Genomic DNA, 27886 nt, shown 5'->3' with positions numbered 1-27886 from the left:
TCGGACTGGAGTGGGTTGACTTGGATGAGGCCTGTCTAAATCGCTTCAGCACATATCAGCCCAGGAACAATCTCTCCTCTGTCTGATCCTCTTGGCACCACTCCACGCTGATCCTCCCACGGTCTCTCTCTCTTATGATTATTTTATCATTTTAAATTCTTTATGTCGCATTGCCGTGGCACCGGCCCCGCTAGAGCAGAGTGACGCGTTGGCCATACAGTACATTCACACTACAGTTATTTGGACGGCGCTCCGGTGTGGCTCTGTCCCGGTCCCTCGGTTGGATTCTGCTCGTCCATTAGTGCCATCTGTGCCTTCATGCGCCGTCTGTGAGGGCCCCGTTGACGCCAAAACGATTGGCATTTCTCTGGAACAACCAGAGGGACGGTGCCCAGAGCTTTTAGCTGCCAATGATGTGCACTTATTCTGACAAAACCAGAGAGGATGGGGGTGAGTGGAAGCAAGCAGGAGGCCTGGGCAGGAAACAGCTGCACCTACAGTACTGCTGCTTCCGGAGATATTGTTTATCTCTGCAGCGAGAAACGCACGATGCAGAGGCTGTTGCAGGACGTGCATGTTAGACATTTAGCTGGTGCTTTACTGAGCACGATGATCAGCTGCGTGCTTGAACAGGTACAGGTACAGATTAGCGCCTGCTTACCAACAAGCTCGTCCTCATCATCAGGTGGTTAAACCTAATTTAACCGAGCACAGACCTCAAATGTTTGCCGACATGTATTTGTGCATTAAAATTACACCTTTTCTGCAGGAAACTGAGAGGTTGCCTTGCCTGCAGAGTAGTTTTTTAGCTTTATCTGCAAGTAAACCGATCACACATGCAAGAAGTTAGAAGTGAAAGAATGGCTGTTCCTCTTTTTTCTCACAGACTTCTTGGAGATTTTGATGTAGAGTTGTTCATAGTTTTTCTGCCAAGTCAGGTAAAAAAGGAGCTACGAAAAGCCGAGATTATCCCAGCAGCATAGACCCAGTAGTAGATACATCTGTCTGCTAAATATCAGGCTTCAAAGTGTTCATTTGATGTGTGTGCAGAAAAAATTAGGCTTGAAAGTTGTGATAACCGAAGGGGGGGATACACGTCCTTGCCGTTGAAGTAATCTATAATACAAAATGAAGACGTGGACTGTGAGAGACAGTAGAAGCAGTAGCGTGGGATGTGCATGAGAGTGGAGATAATGATCGTGTACGAGGCATGAAAACAAAACCAAAGAAGTGAAGAAAAACTAAGAGGGCGAGCACACAGCAGCCAGGCGGGAGAGGAGTGAGATAGAAAGATGCAAGTGTGCCAGCAACAGTTGTATTGTCTGGAAACACTGGGCGAGGAAGGGGCTGGGGTCTTCACAGCGTAAACGCATCTGTTTTATCGCCTCCGGGTCGCGGCACAGGGCGGAAAACAGAGGAAAATAAAGGCTAGTGTGTAACTGAGACGTGCAAAAGCGCGACTGCTGTGAGTTTGATGCACAGAGAAGAAACATTAACAAAAAAATCTACAATCTAGATTCTTGTTAATGTTAAATGAATCAGTTCTTAACTATAACAGCTCTCAGATTTCTGTAGATCTGATCTTTTGACTTTGGCCGCTGACTTGCTGTAATGGTTAGAAAACGAACTCTGCTGCAAGATCCTCCCGATCTGATCGACACAGTTTTCAAAGTTGCAGCAGAAACGTAAAAAAAGAAGCAGCCCAAATAACTCGACCTTTTTCTTTTCTGCCTTCAGATTTTCTTTTCCGCTGAAATATTCTCCTGTCTGCAAGAAACGGGAGCCAGCAATGCTCTGACAGTCTGCAGACCATATGCTGCTGCCTGTTAGCGTAACTTTTTTACTGCAAGCTGTCGCTCACTCCCTCTCTGCTCCCAGGGTCAGTCAAGTAGCCATCAGAGCCCGATTTCCCATCATCCACCGCTTTATTCACAGAGAAGCAAAGCGGCGTCGCAGTTTGAAAACCCATGAAATATAAATATAGTGTAGAGAATTCAACTTTATCGTCACGCAATTTCAACTGCAAATCCTAGTTACTGAATTATTAAAGATGTCTGAATGTATATATCAGTACTACACAGACCTGGATATTTATATTTAATTCCAGCACAGTCGCTGTGGTGCACCCGTGTCTTCGTTGTGCGTGTACAATGACAATAAAGGGCTATTCTGTTCTATTCATTCTATTCTATGCTAATGTATTAGGGGCTTGGACAGTGACTCTCTGGAGGTGTCTTGCATTAGAACAGCAGTGGATATTTCAGGTTGGGATCATTGTCATGTTTCTGGAGACAACATCTTAGGAGCTTCTTTTATTGTCTTGCTGAGGGAGGCTGCAGCCATTGGGGAGTGCCCCAGGTTTCTCAGCAGAGCGCTGTATAATCAGTGTGATGATGAACAGAATTAACAGAAGGTGTCAGTGATATTTAAACGGTGGCCAATTAGTGTATTTAAAGATTCACAGAATATGTTCTCAGTTATTTGGAGATTCTGGGCGGAGCCTTTCTGTGTGCATGTTCTCTTCTTTTTTCCGGGGACTCCAGCTTCCTCCCACAGTCCAAAGGCATGCAGTTAGTGGGGTTAGGTTAATTGGTAGCACTAAATTGCCCATATATGTGAATGTGAACCTGTTCAGGGTGGTACCTGCCTCATGCCCTATGGTAGCTGGGATAGGCTCCGGCACCCCCACGACCCTCATAAGGACAAGAGAAGAGAATGAATGGAACAGATATCACAGCAGACGTGGTGCAGTCTACAGTCTCCTTGGGACTAAAGTTAACATATCGAGGGATGTGCAGTTTCTGCACTTTTGGTTTGCAATAGGTTATTTTCTGGTGTGAATTAGACTCCTTGGACTTTGTGCTAACATTTAATCCTTTCTACTGATTCCTTGTTGAAAATGTATTTCAGGAAGTGTTTTCTATGCAGAACCTTGGTACAAACAAATATTGATCCATTAAAGTAAATTGCAGCATATGCAGGACTTCTAGCCTCAGCTAATTTTCAGACTTGACATGGTTAGGTTTTTAAAACGCAGTATTGTTGGACAGAGATGTGGAACCAGCAGTAAACAAAGTATAAGGCGGAAACAATGACTTTGATATTTTATTGATGTGTGTCTCAAATTTTCGCTGAGGGTCCCATATATGACCGGTTCATCAAGAATTTGTACACCACTTTTGATATTTGGATATATTCAGAGTTTAACACCCAGCATCAGTGTTGGATCTTTTACTGAAAGGAAGCAAATTCCAGCAGCCAGCTTAGTCCAGAGAACGGATGTTGTTACAGGAGCACACGATCCAGTCTGTGCTTTATCTGTCTGCATACTTTTGACCATGCAGGTGCACGTTTTTGGTAGTGACACAGAAGCTTAATGAGTATCGAAGTGCGTGTAGTATTGTGGCTCACTGCACTATAGTGTTTGCATATACGCACAGCTCCTAAGGCCATTAAGTAAGAACGGAAACTCTTTCCTGTTTTGGAACTTTCCTCCTGAAAGTCGTACTTTTTTTGCCAGCTTCTTCCGAGCTATCTGCTGAACTTCACAGCAGTACTGAAGGGAGTTACTGTTTTTTCCTCCAATGTACCTTATGTGCTTGTGTAATCTTTATTCATCTCTTTACAATCAGTAGAAATGCCCGAGTTGTCAGCGAGCATCATGTATTTGGCCGAGTCTCAGGTGGCTCTGATTTCCCAGCAGGCCAGATGGCAGTGCTGTGTGGGCAGTGTATATGTGTGTGTCTGTCTTTGAGCATGTGTGTGTGTGGACGAGGGGCTGTGAGAAGAGGGCCAGCAGCCTCATGAAGGGAGGATTGCTCACACTCTGGCTCTGTCCTCTGTCCCCGTGCAGCTGTGCTTCTCCGTCCAACTTGAACTTTTAATTTGTTCAATATGTGGCAGAGGACACCGAGTAAAACAGAACACATGTCTGGTGGCTGAGGCTCGACAGGCAGGGACTCGAAGGGGAGGATGACACCGCGCGGAGTTGTTTTTTAACATGTCGAAGTCTGCTGCTTCCGGGAGATCGTGGATTTCATAAGGGAATAGTTCACACCTTTTTTTTAATCAAGCGTTTGCTTTCTTGTACTTGGGTTTGAACCAACGCTGCACAAATACACAAGGTGGCTGCGTGTTCTTAAAAGTCTCAAACATTTACTAATAAAAAACTTAAAAAGTATTAAATCGATTTGAGTTCACGTCACGTGGATATGTGTTCAAGTTTGTAGGAACGTCACCGTGTGAATTTCCAGCACACGGTGGTGTTAGTTAAAGTTTATATGGACTCTTCTGGTCTTTTTGTCTAATGGTAACAGTGGGATGCTTAATTCACGTAGCTTAAACATCTTAAAAATACAAAAATCTCATCCTGCAGGTCTCTGAGGCAAATTATATTTGCTCCTGCTTTAGACGCACTGATACAGTCTGATTCTGCATTATTGCCAGTTAATTTTTCCTGGTTTTTTTTATAACAAATAAATTGAAATTGTTATAAAACACAACAGATTAAATTGCACCTTTATTTCTCTTCAGATCGCTGCTGTCAGTGTGATTTAAAAAGTGGATGTTTACATTTTTTGTTGGGCTCACAGAAGTCTTAAATAAGGTTTAAGAAAAGAGCTTAAATTAAGTTAAATCAAGTTAATCCATAATGTAACTCAGGAAACAACAACATGGTCACATGGTATCGGATTTGTCTGTTTTTGGTGTTTTGTTTATGAAAACTCAGCAGATTACTAAAACTAAGCAGCTTATAGCTTAGTTCAGAAACCCTAAAGAATTGATTCCTTGATTTTTTTGAACATGGAAGGAAACTTTGCATTCATCTTTCATAAAATTTCTGTCCCTGAAGAACCTTCGTATTTATTAGTTAACAGGATACCCGGTGAATCCTCATCCGTTGGATGGTAGCATATATCCATCCCTGTACAGCATCTACTTAAAGTCAAAGTGTGAAGTGTAGCAGTCTCACGAAAGAATAAAAAATCACTGGTGTCTAATCCTTACTTCATATTATCTCATTCAAAACATATTGATATAAAGAGGAGCCGTGAATCAATCAGGAAAGTTATCAGTGTTTGTTATCGATATCTCTGACCCAGAGAGGGAACACGGACTCGGGACTAGATTGGTCATGACAGGAATATTAAAATAGTCATTGAATTAGTCTTAAAATGCTTATTTATCCTTGATCTCATCAGCACAGGATAGTGTGTAATGCACTGCAATGCAAAGGCAGTAAGGCCCTTTAATACAAGGGAGGAGGGGCAGGCAGTTCAAATGTGGTGCACTGATATTAGTTTCCTGCACAAACAGAACAAACATGAAAAATATGAAATGAAGTCCTGAGCAAACTCTGCCTGCTAAAGCTAAAATGTCCTAAGTCTCTCACCAATATGTAATTTAATTTGAGAGAATGATCTTCACACAATAGTGAAATAGTTCAGAGAGGATATCAAGTAATATTTTGGCTTTTACACTGAACCTCTGGGGACTCCTGTGGTTTCTGGAGGAAGGATGTTGAGGCCTCAGTGTGACGGACTAGACGTACTTGTTCATCCCAGAGACGTGCGGTTGATTTGTGGTGTGGTATCTGCTGAGGTGAGGAAAACAGCCTCCTGTGTTTGTTGCCATCTGAAAGTGATGTGATGGAGGTGACTAGGGATGGGTATCGAAAACCGGTTCTTGTTGAGAACCGGTTCCCACTGTTTCAATTCCTTGGAATCGTTTGCCACTTTTAAAAACGATTCCCTTATCGATTCCAGTCGCCCCGAATGACGTCATCACGTTGAGTAGCGTCTTTTACCCAGTAGGAAACACGGCGCCTGAGCGGCACAAACACTCAAAAGTTTGGTTACACTTTATGAGAAAGGATGACAACAGGGCAACGTGCAATACTTGCAAAGTAGAGATTTCATCAAAGGGAGGAAACACTACGAATATGCAAAAGCATTTGCTCAAAAAACACGCGACGAATGTCGTGTTTTTGATCCGCTCCGGACTAGCGAAGCTCAACCCAGCAGCAGCGGTAGCGTTTCCACGTCCTCTCCCGTTAATACTGCAGGTAACTAATCAATTAGCATTGCATATTATGTTAGCGCGATTTACCTTATTACAAAACCTGCTATTACTGTGCGTTGCATTTAGATAACCATGATGAGAGAGACAGAGTCTGGCTGGCTCAGATGCTGGCAGTTCTTGCTGCAGTCTACCGGTAGCGTCTCCTTTCAGGCCAGGATAGACGAATGTCACCGAGCAGTGTCTAAGTTTGTGGTCAAAGGCTTGCACCCATTTGCCACAGCAGATGCCCCCGATTTCACTTTGGTAAGTGAATGTGTTTAATTGTAGGCAGGGACATTACTGGATATTCTTGTGTAATTGCTACAGAATAATTTATGTTACACTTTGTTATTGCTACAGGAGAATATTTATTTTATTATTTTACATATACATTTTTTTTCCTGGGGACCCTGTGACACCCCATTGAAGAGCCGTAGGCTGGATCTCTTAAGATCTCACTGTTGGGTTTGTAAGGCCATGTTACTCCTAAATTTCTATCTTGTTGAAAGAGAAGATATAAAACACAGTTCTAAGCTAATCGACTTTAGTGTTCTCCTTTTAAAAAAAAAAAGAATCGATAAGGAATCGAATCGTTAAACAGAATCGAAAATGGAATCGGAATCGTTAAAATCTTATCAATACCCATCCCTAGAGGTGACTGTGTCAAAGTAACATGTACGCGAAGTGTAGTTTTATTTTTCATCTCTCTGAGGCAGCGGCACGACTGTTGGACAGTCTCCTCACTTTTATTTTGATGGTTTAGTTCCTGATGACCACCTGTGGTACTTAACAAACACACTGTTAAATTCGCTGTCGTTGCTGTATTCAGACCCATGTAGACGTCTCTGATCTCTCGTCTCTCGGTCGGACAGACTTTAACTCCATCATCTTGAGCTGCAGAGCAGTAAAGAAACTTTTATCACCAGCTCCGGTCCAAGATGGTGGAGGTGGTGTCCGAAAACCGGATCAGGAAGTTACCGATCTGAGGAAGCTGATTGTTGCTTTGTTATTTATTGTTACAAAGGATTTATGATATTCTCTAAAAATGTATTTAAAGATTTTGGGTGCACATGCTACTGCTTCATATACAGCGAACATGTTTCATTGGGACAAGTCTCTTATTTAGTGGTTTAAATTTTGCAGACGATCGATGGATACAATATTTCATAAGTGTCAGAAGCATTTGTCGCAGTCGTGTTGGACGTGTGATCTTTCTCATTGTTAGGGTCACTACTCTGACATATGATGTGTGCATCATGAAAAACCGCGGCCTGACCTCGTGCCACACGTGGTCACTGTAAGAGAAATGCAACATGCATAACTGTACGCGAGTACTTTGCAGTATGAATTTGCTGCTCAGCTTACCGTATTTTCACGACCATAAGACTCACCGTACTAAAAGGCGCAGTCTCAGTTATGTGTGCCATTACTGTATTTAACACACACATAAGGCGCACCTGATTATAGGGCACATACAAGTATGCGTGTTTAAAAATAAAGCGGGAGCAAAACTGAGTTAGGTACTCACATTTTTATTACCGGTAATTGTCATCAATCAAACCCATCGAAGTCCTCATCCTCTGTGTCTGAATTGAACAGCTGCGCTAAATCTCCATCAAACATTCCAGGTTCACTGTCTTCACCGTCAGAGTCACTTTCCGTGCCGTGCGGCTCCTCGGAAATGATGCCGGCTTTTGCGAAAGCTCGAACAACAGTGCCAGCAGACATGTTAGCCCAAGCATCTACAATCCATTGGCAAATTGTGGCGTAACTCGCCCGGCGCTGCCTTCCACTCTTGGTGAAACTGTGGTCTCCATCGGTCATCCATCGCTCTCACGCCGCTCGCAGCCTTACTTTGAACGGGCGGTTCACACCGATGTCCAGCGGTTGGAGTTCCTTTGTCAGGCCTCCTGAATGACAGCAAGCTCACAGTTCATTTGCTTCACAAGTTTTTTCACATTGGCTGTGAGATGGGCACGCATAGAGTCACAGATCAACAGCGATGGTGATGCGTGGAAAAAACCACCTGGTCTCCTTACATACACCTCCCTCAGCCACTCTTTCATCATTTCCTCATCCATCCAGCCCTTTTCATTTGCCTTAATGATGATTCCTGCTGGAAACTTCTCTTTAGGCAAAGTCTTTCTCTTAAAAATCACCATAGGCGGCAGTTTCTGTCCATTAGCATGGCAGCCAAGCACAACAGTGAAAGAAGACTTTTCATACCCCGTTGTGCGTATCACTACCGTGCTGGTCCCCTTCTTCTCCACAGTGTGACTCACCGGGATGTCAAAAGTGAGCGGGACCTCGTCCATGTTAGTGATGTGGCTGGGCTGGATGTTTTTGTCGCCGATGTGTTTGCTGCAGTAGGAGCGGAAGATGGCCAGCTTTTCCTTATAATCCGCTGGAAGTTGCTGCGCTACCGTAGTCCTGGTCCGGATGGAAAAATGGCACCGTTTCATAAAACGAAAGCACCAAGACGGACCTCCTTGGAAATGTTCAATTTTCATCTCTTCAGCTAGTGAAACTGCTTTTAGCCGAATGGTGACCGTCGAAACGCTTCTCCCGCTCGTTCTTTGCTCGATGATCCACCGCTCGAGTCTTTCCTCCAACTCGAGCCACCTCGCCTTATGTCCGCGGAAACTCAGCTGCGTCTTCTTGACCTGTCGGAGCTTGTTTTCCAGCTTCCTCCACTTGCGAACCATCGATTCATTAATCTTAAATTCTCTCGCCGCTGCTCGATTTCCATGTTCCTCCGCGTAGCTGATGGCCTTCAGTTTAAACTGTGCTTCATAAGCGTGTCTCTTTGCCATTTTCAGGGTTGTTAAAACAACGATGTTCCACATAATCGCACATACCTGACCTTTTATACAGGTATGTGCGATTGTCCGGTATATACGATCAACGCCCACACTTCACCCTTTAGCGTTCTCATGGTGTTCTCTACTACGTCCTCCTTACAACACACAGGGGCACTGCACTATAGGGCGCGCCGCACTTTTTAAAGAAAATCTAAGGCTTTTATGTGCGCCTTATAGTTGCAAAAATACGGTATTAACATTTTGTCTCAACCAGAGACGAGTGTTGGAATAATGAGTGATGAGTGTTGCTGTTGGATTAAGTAAGCCCTAGATTAACTAAGCTACTGTATACGCTGCAAAGCCCTAATGTGGAAAAAAAGTCTCTGTTCTGGTAATAAAATCTTTCAAAGCCTGTAGCTTATCACTGCAAAATAAGCATCTTGCAACTGGATTACAACTCTCATGCTTGCAAGTGTTTTCACACTACAGTCCAGATGGGAGATTCGTTCTGTAACCTAAATGGATTCTTCTTTTCGTGCATCTCCTTTTTTTTGGTTTCTGATATTGTAAATGTGACAAACTATACAATCAATTAATACACCAAGCCAATACAAACATTTGGAAAGCAGCTAATTCTCCATCAGCTGTGTTTATTTCCAGCAATCTCCCAAAAACGCCGAAGGAAAAACATTTCAAACTTGTTCTGACAAACCCAAGTTTTTCTTTAGCTCATAAATCATTGATGGTTTACAAGTTATTTGCTTAATTAGTGCAAGAAAGTCTGGAATGCATGCTCAGGTTTGTGTTATTCCAGCCAACAGGGGGACCCAGAAAGTTGTCACGGTGTAAGTCCACCCTTGTTGCACGTGTCCCAAAACCCTGCACATTCAGGAAAGTATTCAGCAGTGAACGGAAAATAATATTTTCCGCTTCTTTAGTGAAATGAAAGCCGGGTCCGCAGCTGTGCCGGCTTACTAAAAGCATTTCATGCACAAACATTTCAAACGCTTCAGACTCCAGGTTCATCTGTGTTCATGTCAACAGCAGACACAGTTCACTCTAAATAAGTTCGCGAGGACCCGAGTGATTGTGTGCAGATATTGCTTTTAAATAGAAAGTTGACTCTGGAAACAGTTGCAGTGCACACACACACACACACACACACACACACACACACACACACACACACAAGTTATGAAAGCCGGTTTGCTAAAGCCAAAGCTTTCTGAGGTCATGTGACATTTCTTGAAGAGTTTACACAACCTCAAGTCATCCCCTCTCCAAGTTGATGTCAGTAGTCAATGCATATACACATGCAAACATACAGTATACAAATGCAGTAAATGAAAACACTGAAATAATAAAAAAGTAGACAGGGACACCTTAAATATTGCAGTTTCATATTACTGAAAGGCATCGAGATGTAAAACAGGAGTGCTGTGAAGTTTAAACCTCACGCAGACATGTGGCAGCCAATCTGTGGTTCGAATTTGTTGTGAAAATGCACGACTCGAGCACAAAAAGAAGGAAAAGTACTGCTCCTTAAATTCCCTGTTAGTTCACTGAAGCTTTGCTGGTTATGATTTGCAGGCTCGTTTAATAGCAAGAAAAAAAAATCTCACAGAGTTTAGTCGCCACTAACAGTTTGCAGAGTCTCACAACCTCGTGCAGCAGAGATCTCCAAAGAGTTGTGGGGGACTCGAGCTGCTCAGGGTGTGAACGCTGCGAGAGATGAGAGTCAAAATCACACATGCAAACACGCGCACACCAATTCACTTCTGGAGCTGTGCCTCAAGTAACGAGCCGACAGTCCAAGTGACAAACATGTTGTCTGAGGACTGGACGAACGTGGACCTCTGCGGCTCCTCTCCGCACGCCGCGAAGGCCTCCTAACACGGCTGCGGCGTAGGTGGCGACGGCCCCGATCGGATTATTATTCCTTCCACTTTGGAAGTTTTTGTTCTCGTGCTGAGAGTCTCGCAGAACAAAACTGTGAGTAAATGGTGCGTAAATCCTGTGATTTTTATGGTGTTTTACCTCTACGGTACGTTAAAAATTATCACAACCTTAAAGCGTTTATTTTGTTTATTTAATATATTTATTAATTTATTGCAAGCTGTTTCCATTAGTTTCAATTGAAAGCCAGCGGGGGGTGTCTGTAATGAACCTTATTAATCTCAGTCTTCATTTGGATTTGATGACCCTCTCTGACCCACTCCCCCCTCCTCTCGTCTCTCCACCTCCCCGTCTGACTAATCCGACCGTCCATCCGCGGTCACGCTGCCGTCCGTCTGATGAGCCTTCACCGACGCTCCGTGCTGACATATTCAGACTATTGTTCTGCCGCTGCGGGTGGCACAGGTGGGCCTCCGTCTCTCCAACATGGCCCAGTTACAATGCAGCGCTCCCTGCCAAGTCAGGCCCCGTTCATCCGGGAACAGGGGAACTGGAATGGGTTTGACCGTATTGTGCTGCACCTGCTTCGCCCTCGCACCATATCCCCCTGCTTCGCCTGCCATTCTGCCACTGCAGAGAACGCTTCTTCCCTCGCAAGCCCCCGCAACGTAAAACCCGTAAAATCCACTGAACTTAGCCGCTCTGATGGCCGCGGCCAAAACAGCATCTGATGTGCCTTATTTGTTGACTGTGTGAGATTAGTTGCAGAGGGTACACGTCGAGGGGCTTATCATGCAGAGATGGAGCAAAGCCCCCACCCCTCCACCAAACACCCACCAGCCTTGCCAAATAATGAGAAATGGAAGAATCTCCAGCTTGTCTAAAGCCCTTGTCACAGTCGGTCCGTGCACACTTCTGCTCCCGAGCCAGACTGTAGAGCAGATACTGTAAGAGCTCCGGGACCAGAGGAGCTGGCTGCTGAGCTCCACATTCAGCAGGCAGCTCGGGAGCCAAAGTCCTGGTCATTTTTGTCCGCCGTGCCTCAATAGGAAGCATCCACCTGGACGGCGTTAGGCCTGCATGTGAAAGAATGTGCTTTTGTTTCCACAGAAGGAGAAAGAAGCAGCTGTAGCGCTCGAACATGTGCACGTGTCACCGTGTCGGTACAAATGCAGCGCAGGAAATGAATCGGGGCCTTTCAGATGAAATCTTCAAAGCGTTTCAGCTGCCTCTGTGTTGAAAAGCAGAAATAAAATGTTCATCTACTCTTTGCTGCTGTGAGTCAGTGAGCTGCTCTTCCTGCAGAGCAATGCAGCCGTGCAGAAATCCTGATTTTATGAACCCTGCCAGCCGCAGTACCTGTTCATGAGTTTTGCAGGACTTGCATAAAAAGCAGGCTGGTTTTTTTTCTTCTTCTTTAAGCTCATAAATCCCATAAAGGTTTGATTTAGGGATTAATTTCCAGAAAAAATCAAATGTATAGAACTCAATCGATCATGTTAACGATGGGATTACAGAAACTTTCCACACAGGCAGCCCAGGAGCGCCCTCGACCTCAGAAAGTTAAGGGTCCAAACTGTACTCTTGTTATTCTTGAATGTGTGAATTGACCATTCGCCAAACCTAAACGCCAAAAACTCCATGCAGAAGATCAGGAGATGTTTACATGCTGGATTTTCCTGTTTACTCTCCTCTTGTGCAGTTGGTCTGTGGCCTGTGACCTCTTGGCCTGTGTTTGAACCAGATCTCTCGCCTCCCAGAGGGCGCCAGCTTTGCGTAATAAAGAATCAGTGAAATTACAGAACAACCCAGTAAAACAATGAGTGAAAGACAAATTCCACAGCTAGCATCAGTGAATGAAGTGTAGCTGAGCACCTGGATGATGCTGGAGTCAGGCTAAAGGAAACACAGAGAGAGAGAGAGAGAGAGGAGGCTCACGCAGGCAGAGATGTGAGGATGGAGGCTGACGGGCTGCTGGGGATTCGCTGTGCGAGAGCTCCCTCTTGGTGCCAGTCAGCCTACTGTTAGTGAGCAGGGCGCTGCTGCACAGAGAGGCTCAGGCAAAGCTACAAACACACAAGATAAAACAAAGCACAGGGACGACTGAGATCTCTTTTATTTTGAGCTTACTTTATTTTTAAAGCACTGCTGCAGGGTCACCAGTTGATTCTTCGTTTGATTGAAGCTGAGACAAAGATTTCAGCTCGGTGTAGATTTTGTTTCATTTGATTTATTCTGAATATCCATCCCGGTGTGTTTACACGCGCTCTGTGTGTGTTTATGAAAATCTTCTTCAGTTTGGTTTTTTGTTTTGTTTTTGTTGTGCGTGGGGAAGGGGATTGTTTTGTGAGACCTATATCAGTATTTTGTAATATAATCGCAATATTGATTGATTTGTTTTGCTGTCTGAATTATACTTTTCTTTTTACCAATTTAAAGAATATATAATATGTATAGAAATATCTCCCACAGGAATACATGTTTTCAAATTCTGCAAATTCAAAATCAAATGCAAATCATTTTATTTAATATTAAGACATTTAAAAAAAAAATGTGTAATTTGCTTGAAAAACTGCAGTAAAATGCAAAGTGGACGTTTATTACTAAAGTTTTAATCCTCTCGGTGTGTGTGTGTGTCATTTTCAGGGCCGGTGTGTTAATTTCAGCCGTGTGCAGCACGCGTAAAACAGAAGAAGAAGAACTACTGTGTGAAAACCAGCATGTGCTGATTGCTGTGGACAAGAGAAGAATTTCAGGTTGTTCTCAAAGACGTGTAGCCCTGCAGCTAAAACCACTATCTGTTCGCTCTGCTTCACTTTGTGCACAAAGTTTCCCCCTCTGGTTCTTTTTCCTCTCTGCAGTTTTAAAAATCACACAAGGGGAGAACGATAGTGCTCTAATTTTCATTTATTAAGTTATTTACTAGATTTTCCTCAAACCAAATCTTTTTATTTAATAAAAAAGGCCAAAGCAGGAATGCAGCGTGCCCCAGAACTTAGCACTCAGACACGGTTAGCTTTTCATGCGCACCAAAGGCTTAACATATTCTGACCATATTGCAGCTTCTGTGAAAAACCTCATTTCGTGGACACAGACAGAAGCTATCTTTAAAAAAAAAAAGAAAAAAACATGGAGGAAGGGGCTGTTTGCCTTTGGCGTGGAAGTCGGAATAATCCCAGCGGGCCTCGCAAGTGCAGAAGTCCACTGCCTTTTGGCAATGTCTCATCACGACTCCTCTCCAACTTCGGCTGTGCTGGATGCCTGGCGGCTGCCCTTTGACTGGCTTATCTTGTCATTTTAACACTGAGAAGTGCACACGCATGACAAATTGTAGACAGGATGCCCCAAGGTATTGGAAGGCACCAAGACTTTGCCCTTTAGTTTTTTGTTTTTTTTTAATACACCTTCCTTTCATTATGCACTCGGGACAAGGAAATTAATAGAGCGTTATTCGACCGCAGGACAGCCTCCTGACCGGGGTGATCTCCAGCTAGGTTTGAGGGATTGATGCCTTTAAGACCTTGACATGGCGCTTGGTGTTTTTTGCCCCTGTTTTCAGTTCAGTCTGCTCCCTGCTCAGTAAGGCGTAGCACATCACAAACCATAAACAGGCCTATCAGTTAAGAGTTTTAAGATATAGATGCGGCTGCCTCGACACTGCCCGACTCTCCGTCTCAATTCTCCGAGGGCTCCCGAGCTGCATCGCAACTCGCTAGTTCGCTCAGCAGCGGAATATCAAAGTTTAATTAAAATAATTAAAGGCAACAGCAAGCAGCAGCCTGTGAAGACCTGGCTGTCTGTTTTTTATGCCTTTTGACATTGAATGACCTATTACCGCGTTATTCACAGGAAAAAGAGGACACGGCGCCACGGTGACGGTGCACCGCGTCCAAAACGTAAACCCAAAGCAGCGGATGCGATGGACGGATAAGTATTGTTCATTTCCAGAAATTATTTCGTCCCCCTCCCCTTCCTCCGCCCCAACCCAAAAAGGAAGGGATATGTACTTAAATATATTGTGGATTTCTCAAGCGCGCTGTCACGACGCCAATCCCAAATGATGTTAGTGTGAGCGGAAACACTGTGGGGGAGGAAAGGGGGCAGCAGCTGAAGAAAAAGGCTCGAATGATCCAGTCACTTTGGATACCGTACTTCAGACGCAAAATGGATATTCGAGTCGAAACCTGACAAAGCGTGCCGGCTTTGACGGGAAGCGGTATAGACAATGACCAGTGGCTGGGTCAGTGGGATGTCTCTGTGCAAGCAGGGAAGCTTATCAAATGACACTAAAAATAAGTTCAACAACCATCAAGTTTGAGGGGGAACGGGCGAGCGTCTCGCATTCGGTGGGCACGAGGGTGCGTGAGACGGGCGGCGAGCAGCACGCCGGACTAATTATTCCTTTGTTTCCTCTCCGTCCCGATCGGAGGGACATAAATAATTCCGAATCGAATCCTCGGGGTGCGCTGGTATTTATGTTCGACTTAAACGCTTTTAGCCTCTTGCATAATTTTGCAGGCTGACATTTAATAGGCTCATCAGCTCTGGACTTGCAGGGGACGGAGAAATTTTAGCACTTAGATCTTGTCTTCTTTATGTAGCGACCGAGAGCACGGGAATATTATTAACCCAAACTAATGAGATATTTACATAGCAGTCACAACACAACTCATCCTGCTTACAGCATGTCACAAGTCACCGCTGCGTCCCCTCCCCACACCACATACGCCGTTGTTGTACATTTAGAGGTAACAAATCAAATTTGCTTGTACCTCTCTGTAAATTAATGCTTTTTTTAAAATAAATGCAAGTATTTTTGTACTTTTTTTAAAACATCTTTACAACAACTTTAAACTTCACATTTTGATTTTTGTCCACTTTTAACAAATTCCGGCTTCGGTTCGATATGCATGCACAACTTTCTGTATCGGCTCATTTCATGTGCAGAATTGTAAATTATCATTTTAATATCTTCAAGTCTTTTTTTTATATTCACGTAGAACCTTAAAGACCAAGTTCGACTCGCATTCGTGTGAGCCGCTGCATCTTCTTTTGTTTTTAAAGCTTTTCTGAGTTTTACACTGTTTTTATTTTTAATCTGATTTTTTTCTGTCACTGTTGTACACTCTGCAGTCTGTTGTATCAAATATACATTCAACAAAAAAGTGAACAGTGTTTTTGTGTGTGTGTGTGTTTTTTCTTCCTCTTTCTCTCTTTTTAACACATGTGTGCTGGTAGGGGTGGTCATGCTAAAGGCTATCTTTAATTGGGCCCTTACAGATTTATAGGGCCCGACAGGGAACATGATTATACAGAGTGTGTGTGGACAGAGTGGACAGTGTGCAGCCTCTCCCCCTGTGAAGTCAGTCACCGGAGGCGCACACACACACACACACACACAAAATCCCTTCAAGGTCTTCAACGCCCCAAAAATGAGGTCTTCCATTTAGTAAAAAATATGCGCTCGTACACCTTCTGCTTTATCCACATTTGCATGCTGTGACAAGATGCCAGCTGAGGTGTGTGTATGTGTGTGTACGGGTCAGTTTGTGTGTGTGTGTGTGTAGGCTGTATATACAATAACCCCAACGCCATGTTGAGGAAGGATTTGTTGTGTCATGAAAACACTTTTTTTCTTAGTTTAGATGCTTCACTCATGAGTGTTGTTCAGCAAAATCTGATTTTGAATGTCCTTTCTGGTATTTTAAACATCGAGAAATAATCTTGTGCAGTCCACGAGTCAGTTTTGAAGTATAGTAAAGATGTTACTTATTCATAAAACTGAAATTGTCTTCAGATACCAGAATTTTCTTAGTAAAAACCCTTTTTTTAAAAATGAATCAACTTTTTTTAACGTTACAAATAGTCGAACCAAAATACTCTCAGCTGTTCACATGAGGTTGTAAAGTCATAACAACTGTGTTTGTGTGTTGTTGTTGGTTTGTGTTTTGTTTCTTTCTAGAAAATCATAAAAAAACAAGTCAAATTTCATGAAACTTGATGTAGAGACGGAGGATGAACGAATCTATTCAAACGGCACAAACGGGGCGCAGTTTATTTAAACCTGCATGTCTGCACATCGAGCTTTTACTTTAATCTATCAAAAGTAAAAGTCAGCAGAGTGTTGTTAAAGTACTGAACAGACCCGCACGCTGTTTACTGAATTTATAAATGTAGCAGTGATCATCATCTAACAGTCGAACGAGATCTTTAAAGAGTCTCGATTTCTTTTTCCTCTGAAACAAAAACACAGGATTAAGACTAATTAACACTGATTTAATTTAATTGTAATTATTTATTATATCCTTATAGAGCGATTTTTTGTCTTCTGCCTATGAGATCAGATTAACTTTGTTGATCCCACACAAAGGAATTAAAGTAAAAGCAGTTTCAGTGTTCAGAAAAAATAAGTAGATGGAAGATGATGCCACTGGGGAATTAATGTTTTCTGAATAACTGACTAATCAATCGTTAAAATTAAAAGTATTCAAAACGTCCCCAGTTATATAATCACAACACACACAAATGCATTGACATATTGACAGCAATAAAATAGGAGTCACAGTCTGATCATTTCCTTTCAAGTAACTGAAATCTGACAATTTTTACAAAGACACTGAAGAAAAACTCACTTATGGCCTTTAATTGTTGATTAGTCAAAAAGATTTTCTTTTAAAGAAAAAAACCTCTACATGCAGCATAATTCAATAATGAACTAAATCATGAGAAGACTCTCGCCCCTTCACTTAGCTTTTAGAAAACAGAGACATTAGAAATCATCTTTTTCCTAAAAATGAAATCGCACAACTCTACAAACAGCTTTAGTGAAATATCAGCTCGTCTGCTCTGTTTACCGTTGTGCTTAGGACGGCAGCTACACGCGGGGTTGTTTTAAACAGAGCAGGCTGCAGGAAGCACTTGGTGATAATCTGACTTTAGTATTCAGCCCATAAAAGTTGACATTTCTAGACTGAAGTCTGGTGTATGACGACTTCCTCCACAGGGTAGGTTTATGTAGAAGCTGGCCTCTGATTTTAAACTGCAAACATCAGATATTTATATAAAACACACTGAAATAAAGGAATGAATTAAAAGATAATAACTACAGAAGTAGAAACTGGCAGGCATGACTAATCTAACTGCAGGTAAAGATGTGGTGATGATCAAAATTACATTTTTGCATTTTAATTGTTGTTTTTTTTAATACTAGCAAATTAATTTGTAGGATATTACAAAACACGTGTTCTACCTCAGCCTCGCTCTAACTGGATGAACACTGCTGCTGTTTCAAACACGATGCAGTTTCATTTTGTTAATTTATAAAGTTTTTTTTCCTTCTTCCTGCATTTTGCATGATGAATTTCCTCCTTTATTCTTTTTTTTCTCGGTTTGTGTTCATCAGTAATGAACGCTGTGCAAGATCACATAAAAATGTGAGTCCGAGTTTCTAGCAAACACCAGCTGAATGTCTTCACACAGAAGGGGTAAAAAAAAATCACTTGAGATGAAATAAGTCCAACGATCGAGTTGGCTATCCTTCTGGGAAAATTGAGCCGTCATCAGAGCTACCAACAAGACCTAAAAAGCCTTTTTTTTATCATTATGAAGGCTGTGTAGCCATTGATCTGTCTTAAATACAAACAATAAAACACATAAATGAAAAGAAGAAGAAGAAAAAACAAAATGCAACTGCAGCGATGCAGAGTTTGTCTTCCAAAAACACTCTTCACACATTTTTCACTCATCTGCTTTATTGCCTTTACTTCACTGGAGCCGCTTTATATACCATGCTGTCATTCAAGCTTATACATCGTGTGCTATGTAAATGGACTCGGTGCATATGAACACACTGCTATACTAGAACAAACAAAATAGTTTGGAGATGAAAAGACATCTGAGAGGAGAATAAAGCAGCCGATTTACCCAAAAGATGTCGTGTGTTTAAAGAAGCTTAGATGCTGCACATATTCTTCATTTTAGCAGGAAAGAAATTCACAAATGCGTTACAAAACAGAAACATGAAGCGCCGTAGAGGAGAAGTGAATTTTGGTGGTAATTTTCTGACTGAACACTGGAGAAATTCACGTCCTTCCACTGTAGCGGCGTCTGCCTGCAATTCACTATTGTATTTCAGATGGAAACTAACGTCGTGCTTGGAATAAAAGTGGCACATGAGGACAGCGGCATCCGAAGGTCTTTGCATTCTTCTATTTTTATATTAGCGCTTGCAGCCAAGAAAACAGCAAGCAAACTCCTAAATCCATCCTGATCTGTGCCACAAGGTTCTGTTTTCACAATTTGATGGAGGGGGCTTAGCTGCCATAAAATTTCAACCTCCACTTCCCCTGATAAAGTTTCTCTGGCAGGCAGCGAATGGACTTAAGCAGCTGTTGCCCCCCGAAAGCCCGTCTGGCTTCCCAGGTTATCCAGATTTGCACAGTTGTCTCTGAAATTCGGGTAACTGTGGGATCAAATGCTGCAGCGCTGCACAGCCGCTAACCTTTCAAAGCCCGAGCCCAGACCCTGTCAGATCCAGAGGGCCGTCCATCCGCCCTAAGAACAGCTTGTTAGAGTTGACAATTGATTTTATGCATTGTATTTCCGAGAGCATTACAACTAAATCCCCTTCTCAGGCGATATGGAGGGCTGCTGTTCACTGACGGCTATGGAAAATGCAGGTGGGAGGATTAAGAGAGCTTGACGGTTTGGGATTTCAGAGCTTTATCTTGATGCTCTTTCCTGTGAGCTTGCTGTGAATTTTTAAGCCCAATATACTATATATGCTGATAAAGATTTAGGACTCCTGTAAGATGATTAGAGTGTTGGTAATGGTGTACATTTATTTCAAGAGAACAGCAAAGTAGTGGAAAGCCACATATATGTAATGCAAGTCATAAAGCTTTAATGTGACGGAAGAGAAGAAAATACGTTGTGTGATTTTCCAGTGGCTTTAAGTGAATGTGGAAAACTGAGATGGAAGGTGCAACTACAGTGACTCAGTTCTGCTCTTAAATGATGTTATCCATCGAGACAAAAGCTCCAGGGCTGACAAACAAAGTGCCAAAAACATCATTTCACGTAGGTACCCGTGATAAAATGCTTTCTGATTGTGCGTTTGACTTTTGTTTTGTTTAGTTTTTAATAAATAAGCCATTTGAACATTAGAAAGGCCTAAATTTGTGCATTACTACATAAATAGTCACTTTCAGCTACAGGTGGGTGCCATTTGCTTTACCTACCCTAGTTTCAGTTACATCTTGTTTGTGTTTGATGCATTTTGGAATATTTCAATGCAACTATTTGTCATATATGGCTTCCCATGCACTAATAGCACATTCCTCAGTCCTGCAGGTATTAGATCTCACCCTGGGTCTACACACCTAAATCACATGATTAGTTCATTACTAGGCCTCTGGAGAACTTCAAGACATGTTTTGGAGGTCATTTAGCCATTTGAATCAGCTGTGTTGGATCAAGGACCCTGCAGGACACCGGGCCGTGAGACCTGGAGTTGCCCACCCCTGGTATAGAAAGTGCTTCTCACCCCCATCTGGTCAAGGTGAATGGCTGCCCCTCCATGAGCCTGGTTCTGCTGGAGATTTCTTCCTGTTAAAAGGGAGGTTTTTGTTCCCACTGTCGCCAAATGCTTGCTCATACAGGGTCATCTGATTTCTCTGTATTGTTCTATACCTTAGAATATAAAACATATCGGCACTGTATACATTGAACTAAATTGCAGAAATGTTTGGGGGGCACTTGGCAGAAGTCTGATTCAACAGAAGTCTACAGGAAAACAACGCTTCTGCTCCCTTCATGTCTGGGGTCTTATCGGATATAACATCATGTTAAGTTTACGTTAGAGTCAGAAAGGACAATTAAACAGGAAATGTGATTGACAATTACGCCATGAGCCTGCAGTCTTACTGTTTTTGTACAGTCGACCCTACCCTCGGTCATTTAATTACAAAACTCCAAAATGGTGAGGGCATTTATTTCATATACAGTCAATTATTAGCTGTAAACCAGCCGATTGTTCCCAGGCGGACAAAATACATCCAAAAATGAGCTCTGGTGGCACGTTGGTTTTCAGTCAGGTCCCTCACGTAGCTTCACAAAAGATAAGGCTATCACAGTGGCTATGTCCATCTTTATTAAACATTCAGTGTCCTTTGGAAGTTCCTTGCTAATGCTAACAAGCTAAGTCAGCAAGTTAGCCAAGTTAGCCAAGTTAGCTAACAGCATTTTTATTTAAATAGCCTGAGGCTCCAAAACGGACAAAATGTTAAAATAAAATCAGGTTTAAAAACAGGACTCCGTACACCAGTGGGTAATATCAAGTTGGTTTTGTCTATTTTTCTTATTTAAGTTCTATATGAGTTCTATAACTGAATTTCCCGGAGGAACCCACCCGAGGGATTAATAAAGTTCTAATCTAATCAGTCTATAGTCTGTGGTTTCAGAGTGTTTTGCATCATTTTGCATCATGTGTGAAAAAATGGTTTAAAAAATACCATCTTGTATTTGACATAACATTTCAGTTGCCAAAATAGTTTAACACACATGCAGCCCTGTTAATGTTTAACTGTCTAATCAAAACAGGACTTAATGCATATCAACCCTTAAAGTATACTAGTACAAAAAACAAGTTCTAACTGTTAAATTCATTTAAATTAACATATGTACCATCTTTAAACAAAGATTAGTCGAGTAGAGGTCTACGAACTCTAAGTTCTTGTAAAGTGGTTCATGTTTATACATTAAAAGGCCATTTTAATTTAGTGTAGATACAGGAAATTTCTTTATAAAAGTCTTGAAGTAACAAACATTTTAATGCCATTTGCCATTTCATTGGCTACAGTTAAGAAAACCTTTCCATTTACCACTCAGGTGAAGTGACATGATAAGCAGGAGTTCCTGTGGAGTCTGCGTGTGCTTAGAGTGTGTGTTTAAAGTAAATCTCTATGATCAGTTTGCAAACGTGATAAATATTAAGCTAAGACTCTGGCAGTGGTGAGCGACATGACAAAAATCTTGTGTTGCTTTTTGAAATCGCTTGTGTGAAGTGTTTTTGAAGCTGTTCTAAAATGAGCAGATGGCCAACACATGCAAAAGGTTACGGATGCCATTTCTGTGCTTTGTTTCCCTCTCCAACCTATTTCTACTTATGCGGGGGGAAAAAGCTCTTTTCACAGTAGCCGGCATTTGCACCTACATTTGGGCTGTGCTACGTGAAGCTCCTGCTAGGTATGAAATAATGATGGCATAATATGTGTGTTGAAGCTCCACGGGGGCATATGTTGAGTCAGGCGGCCAGGGAGAGATCACCTGTCCGGCCGGAGGGGTCGGCAGGCCGTCTGGAGCCTGATAATGATAAACCTCCAACATACTGGCTGTCAGCTCATGGCAGGTCTTCTTTGAGCAGAAGATCCACGCAGGCAGCCGCGGTCGCTTCTGCTCCACGTCTGAACCCATACTGACCCACTACCCGCACTGATGGATGGCCCTCTGAGCCAATCGCGTGGGGCTCTGGGAGCCTGGGCTGAACCGATGGGGGTGGAGCTGCAGCAGACCCGGGTCGAGTCACCTTGCCAGCAGCGCTCTGCGTTGCACTTTAATGAAGGCAGAGGGGAACATTGGCTGGAGGTGTTTGTATGTAATCATGTCACATTTCCAAAGAGGCATGAGCAGAAGAGGCAGCAGATCGCCTCTGACTTCTCCAGCAGATGTTTGGAAATGGTGCTAATGTAGTGGATTATGTCTGTGGGTGAGCAAGCAGTGAGAAGCTCTGATACTAATGAGAACTGAGTTAACTTTGGTGAAATGTGCTTTTGATTTCCTGCACAAAGAAATGCACGAGGTAAGCAGTGGTGGTGCTTCACTTTGCTATTTCTCTGTAGTCTGTTACGTCTGGGGTTTTTTACTCATATCACACATGCCTGCTTTGTAGAAGTGTGCTTAATTTCCTACATGATAAACAATAAATTATGCTCCAACACAACAACACATATGCAAGCAGACAGGTATAAAATGACTGAAGAGACCAAATGTGTTATGTGCTCTCCTTTAGCTTTTAGTCTTTTTTAGTGTTACTTTCTTTCTTGTATCTAGTATTCATCTATTAGTATCTGTTAGTTGTCCCTGTTTTATTCACTTCCTGTTTTTTCCCTTCTGTGTGCTCATCAGTGGATGATTTTCTCCACCTGTGTCTTGTTTCATAAGCCCTCTGAGTAAATACCCCTTTGTCTTCTGCTTGTCTTCTAGCGTCTCTCCTCTTTGCCCAGTTTCAAGGTCTGTGCTTTTTATTGTTTTATACTGAGCTTTTAGTAATCAGCGCTCCATAAAAGGCACTTTTTGCCCCGTTCTTGTTCCTTCTACCTCCGAACTGATCTTGACGCTCCATAAGAGGAAAGATTGTGACCTGAATGTCTTCCATGTTTGGTAATCCAGGTAAGGAAATCAGAGTTGATTCCATTCAAAGATCCAACAACCATTATTTGCAAAATGAAAACCATTATTGTGGATATGATTTGAAGTTAACAACTGAAAAGTGTTTACTGATGTCACAGATGCACCCATTATTTTCCCACAGACTTTTAGTGGGGTTTCCCCGGCTGGCCATTAGAAAGCTTCAGTTTGCAGATGTCAGAGCTCACATGGAGAAACTAAAAATAATCCCAGTTGACCAGTCAAAGGTTTTGTTGACTCCATTTGGTGTTAGTAATCGCCTGGAGTTGCACATTAAGTGCGTTATTGTGATACCTTCTGCATTTTACATTTCAACAGAAGTAGCTCTCTCTTATTTTGAATGGATCAAAATAGAAACTGTATGTGTATGAATGCAGGGAGCTCAAGAAAAATACGGTTATAGCACAGTGAAACGTTATCCTGCAGAGAGGTGTGTTGGCTGGATCTCACTCCTAGTGCGTTACAATCAACGTTTTATGGCAGTTTAACTGAATAAAACTTTGATGTGTCAGAAAAAGGTGGTTTAAACTTAGCGACCTGCAGTAGATTCAAAGTGTGAAGATGAAGCCTTCACAGTTTGGGACCTCTGTGGGGTACAGGCCATCCAAGACATTTATGCTCCAAGCTCAGTGAAAAAATGTTTTGGGTCCAAAAGAGAAAAACCAAGGATTAACCTTCCGGTAGCTAAAACCAGCTTTTTGTACAGGCTACAGTATTAACAAGAGATTTCCAAAAATACCATCTGACTTCTTTAAGTGCATGTGTTTGGATCCTTTGTTGCTTATAAGAAGCCATTAGTTATGGTATTAATCACATGTATGTATTGTACATGTCATTAAAAGGGGCTGCAAAAATACCCATGAGCATCTCATCAAAACTAATATTAAATTTAAAAACACTGGTCTGAAACCCGACAAATCTGACATTGGTGTTTAAATAGTAGAGTTTTGCTGATGTTCTGTTTCTCCATTCTTCTCCCCCTGGAGATGAGGTCTGCTCGGAGCTCCCACTCCCAGCAGGCCCTAATCTAGGCCAGACTGCGGAAGGAGGGCAGATCTGAAACGCTGTTTACAACCTCAGCTGCTGCACTCGCTGGGCCGAACAAACACAGGCCTCCCACATGCCCGGTGCCACTTTTCTCCGTGGCTGGCATCGTTTAACATTACGATATTTTCCCGGTGTTTGCCCACGGATGATGAGGCTCTCATTGCTATGCATGTGCCAGATGAATCATAAACCTATACCATATGCCATCGCAATTTGCTGATGGGCCCAAGCTGTTTTGGTGGATATAAAATCCAGGGATTATGGAGGCTTGATCCTCAGTGAATGAGGGGAGAAAAGGACAGGGAGATGGTGAGAGTGAAGGGGAGAAAGGTGGAGGCTGGTGCTCGCTCCCCGCTTTCCTATTGGTCCACTGCAGAAAAGGTAGTAGGCAGGGCTGCTGATTGATACCTCTCAAACTGTGTAATTTAGCAAAGTCTGCGAGGTATTAGCTAAACCTCGCAGTTTGTAAATGCAAACAAACAATTTCATGTGCACACAGACAACAACATGTTTGTCACCTTGTCCCCAGTGTCATATGGTGGTAATTGAAGTAGCTGTCAAAAACAAAGGGACAAAAGCCTTCAGGGAATTACTGTTGTTGTCATTCTCCTCCCAGAAAGTGAGAGTATTACATGTGCGTCTATCATCCTCTTTGTTAGCACTAAAGCTCATATTTTAGAAAGAAAAAAACTGTTTGTTGACAGAAGGTGAGGTATTCCACTCTGCAGCAAGATGAGTTTGATTGTTAACCAAAAACAGGAGTTAAGAGCTTAGTTTGCATCAGTGAGAGTGGATGTTTTTGTTTTTCCTCCCGCAGTACCTGAACACCTTTCTCTAAAGTATCTCGTTCCAAGCTGAGGGGGTTCCCATGCACTGCTATAGCAACATAACATCTCCAGCATTAGAAATATGGAGCGGGTGCTCAGTGTATACAGTAAATAAAAGCATAATAGTGTTTTACATTCAAATCTAATATTTTACTTTTTTATTTCATTCCTCTTTCTATGGTTTTCATATAATATCAGCCACAAGTCTAGTCTGAGAACGTAAAAACACATTAAGGACAAAAGCAGTTGTCTTCTTATTGGACTATGACATTTCATTATGTGTTTCCCTGATTGTATTTTTAAATGAATTAGTTTAATCTGGAAATGTTGAGATTTAGAGAAGTGGACTAACAGTTAACTGTAAATCTGGATTATATTAATGAAGGTAGGATACGGGTACACAAGAAGGGAGGATGAGTGGTGCTGTTTTCACTTTGTTTCATGGTGGTAAAACCCAATAAAGGTATTTGGAGTACTGTGGCACGTGTAAATTTGTCTCTGTTCATCTGTTGAAAGATTTTGTTTACTCGATATTAGCACAACTATGTGTGCAATGATTAAATCTTGCAGGTGTGCAGTTAAAATAAGAAAATTATGGTCATTTCTAAAGATGGGTTTGATATTTCATAAAGGGTACTAAAAGTATTGTGGGAAAATAGTCATATGGCCTTTTTTGTTTTCTATGTGCAACCCCCCAAGATGGTCTTTACAGTAAATTTACCAGCATATATACGGAGAGAAGATTAATATTTAGTGTTTGAAAAAACTTCATCGGATATAGAAATGCTTTATCAGTCGTTCACAAGATGATTTTTCATTTCTTACTGCAACACTTAAAATATTGAATTCATTTTGTAACAGTTTAGTAATTTATGGTACAGAAACTTTTTTTCTCCAGTACATTAGTGGGTGGCAGTGGTTTGCACCATCACCTAACAACAAGGAAGATGGCAGATTTGAACCTGTCGATCGGCCTCTGCCTTTCTGTTTTGTGTTTTTTCCATCTCTTAAGTTGGTTTTATACAGGTGCTCCAGCTCCCACAGAACAAAAACCAGTTGCTCGTTAGTTCAATTGGCTGTAAGTGTGAATGTGAATTTGAGTTTCACCCGAATCAATCACACAGGCTAATTCGTAAGAAAATTTTAAATGACACGAGCACTGTCACTATAAATAAAATGAGTAAACCAGATCTACTTGTCATATTTAATCTCTTTTTGCATATAAGAGATATCCTGTGTTAGTGAAAGTCAGACACTTCCTGTGTGTTCCTCTGCCACTGTTGTGTACATCCTGAATACTTTGTTAAACTGTACAGTGATGTTGCAGCTTGCACATATTGCAGACAAATTAATACTTCAATCAGAAGGCAAGAGCCGGCCTACTCTAGAGTGGTTTCTCACCCCGGTGTGAAAGGTCAAAAAACAAACCGATAAACAAGTAAAGAGGCTTAACTCATTTCCAGGTTTTGATTAATATCAATATTTGGCTTACAGACAAAGAATTCATGTCACGCTACAGACAGTGGAGGAAGAGGATTATGTCTCACAGCAACATTCGAGCAGTTTTAATAGGGAAAAAAAAGAAAACGGTACAGTCCAACTTTCTATTTAACTTTACTGCACTTTTAAAGGTCACCTGAACTTAAACCTTTGGTACCTTCAGAGGTTTAATGTATCATTTCTTAAGTAATTGCACAATAGACTCGGGAGCACCAGCAGAGAGAGACCGCACTAACCACCATAACTCAAACTAACAGCATGTATAAGCGATTACCTCTTACTTTTTAATTGAGTGGGTTCAGAGAAGCTCTAACTTCCAAGTTTTACGAGTCAGGGGTCTTTTAACGCCTCGGCCACAGTAATTTGATAATCATTTTCATTTGGTAGAATGCTGGCGATCAATCTGATGGATGACTTCATCAATCCTTATAACGGAGTCGTATAGGCCGCAGAGTCTGAGTGTAAGTCGAGAGGCCATGAATCGTCCCTTTATGAATCACATCCCAACTAAAACTTGATTAGTGAGCTATTGCAGCAGGGAAATACAGCCGCACTTGATATTCATTAAGATAAGGCGTTACTGCCAGCGTTACATGGTTTGTGACAATAAATTTCCCATTTGCATGAAAATGGGCTCCGAAATTTAAATGGCAAAAATACAGTCTAGCTCATTGTGGCACCGTTTGGCAGTGAGGAGTGGAATAATTTATTCATGAGGTTGGCAGGATGTTGTGTGCTACCATCTGAAGTGTGTGGTGAAGAGTGCTGATACTTTGTTGATCTTTCCTAAGTGAATTTTACTTTGTTTTTTTGCAGCATGTATTATTTATTTTTTTAGCATGTATGGTGGAATCCATGTAATTCCAGGATTTTTCCTCCAAATCCACCAAAAGCACCTCAGATCAACACGGTGAAGTCAAACAACATGACGGCTGACCAACAGACTGAGCCGAAAACAAGTCACATCGCTGATCCCAGTTTTATTATGTACATGTGTATATAATAATTCCCTACCTACGTTGGCCTGCCTTTGTTTTGTTTCAGCCTAAAGTCTTCAAACAATTGGTGAATAAATCATATTTTTTCCATCCTATTAATAACTGAGATTATCCTCCTGATTATCCTGTTTTGCACTCCAGCCTCAGCAGACCAGATCAGGTCGAAATAGTTACTGCGGACTTTGATAGACATCTGTGTAAAGGTAAACACAACAATAGGGTGGGTTTTTGTTTTTTGGGGGGGGGTTTTTGTGGGGTGGGGGGGGGCACTTTGGTGTTTTGGCCACTCAGC

The 27886-nt window shown here is 42.1% G+C and overlaps 1 protein-coding gene and 1 long non-coding RNA gene across 2 annotated transcripts in view; both read left to right on the top strand.

Annotated features, from left to right (window-relative positions):
• The window catches only part of antxr2a (ANTXR cell adhesion molecule 2a), an 82816-nt gene extending 66889 nt beyond the window's left edge, over nucleotides 1–15927 (top strand). Inside the window, exon 17 of the mRNA XM_004555679.5 lies at nucleotides 13404–15927. Coding sequence (XP_004555736.1) covers nucleotides 13404–13442 — 39 coding nt within the window. The 3' untranslated portion in view covers nucleotides 13443–15927. The remainder of the gene's footprint in view (nucleotides 1–13403) is intronic.
• A 6489-nt stretch (nucleotides 15928–22416) lies between these two features.
• On the top strand, nucleotides 22417–27677 carry LOC101472254 (uncharacterized). Its single transcript, XR_191300.3, has 3 exons — nucleotides 22417–22614; nucleotides 23019–23204; nucleotides 27413–27677. It is a non-coding gene; the product is annotated as an uncharacterized LOC101472254 (long non-coding RNA).
• The last annotated feature ends 209 nt before the right edge of the window (nucleotides 27678–27886 follow it).

The sequence above is a fragment of the Maylandia zebra genome, linkage group LG12 (assembly GCF_041146795.1).
Source record: "Maylandia zebra isolate NMK-2024a linkage group LG12, Mzebra_GT3a, whole genome shotgun sequence".
In the NCBI taxonomy this organism is placed as follows: domain Eukaryota; kingdom Metazoa; phylum Chordata; class Actinopteri; order Cichliformes; family Cichlidae; genus Maylandia; species Maylandia zebra.
The sequence above is the reverse complement of the archived record's forward strand: the minus strand, read 5'-3'. Positions and strand labels throughout refer to the sequence as shown.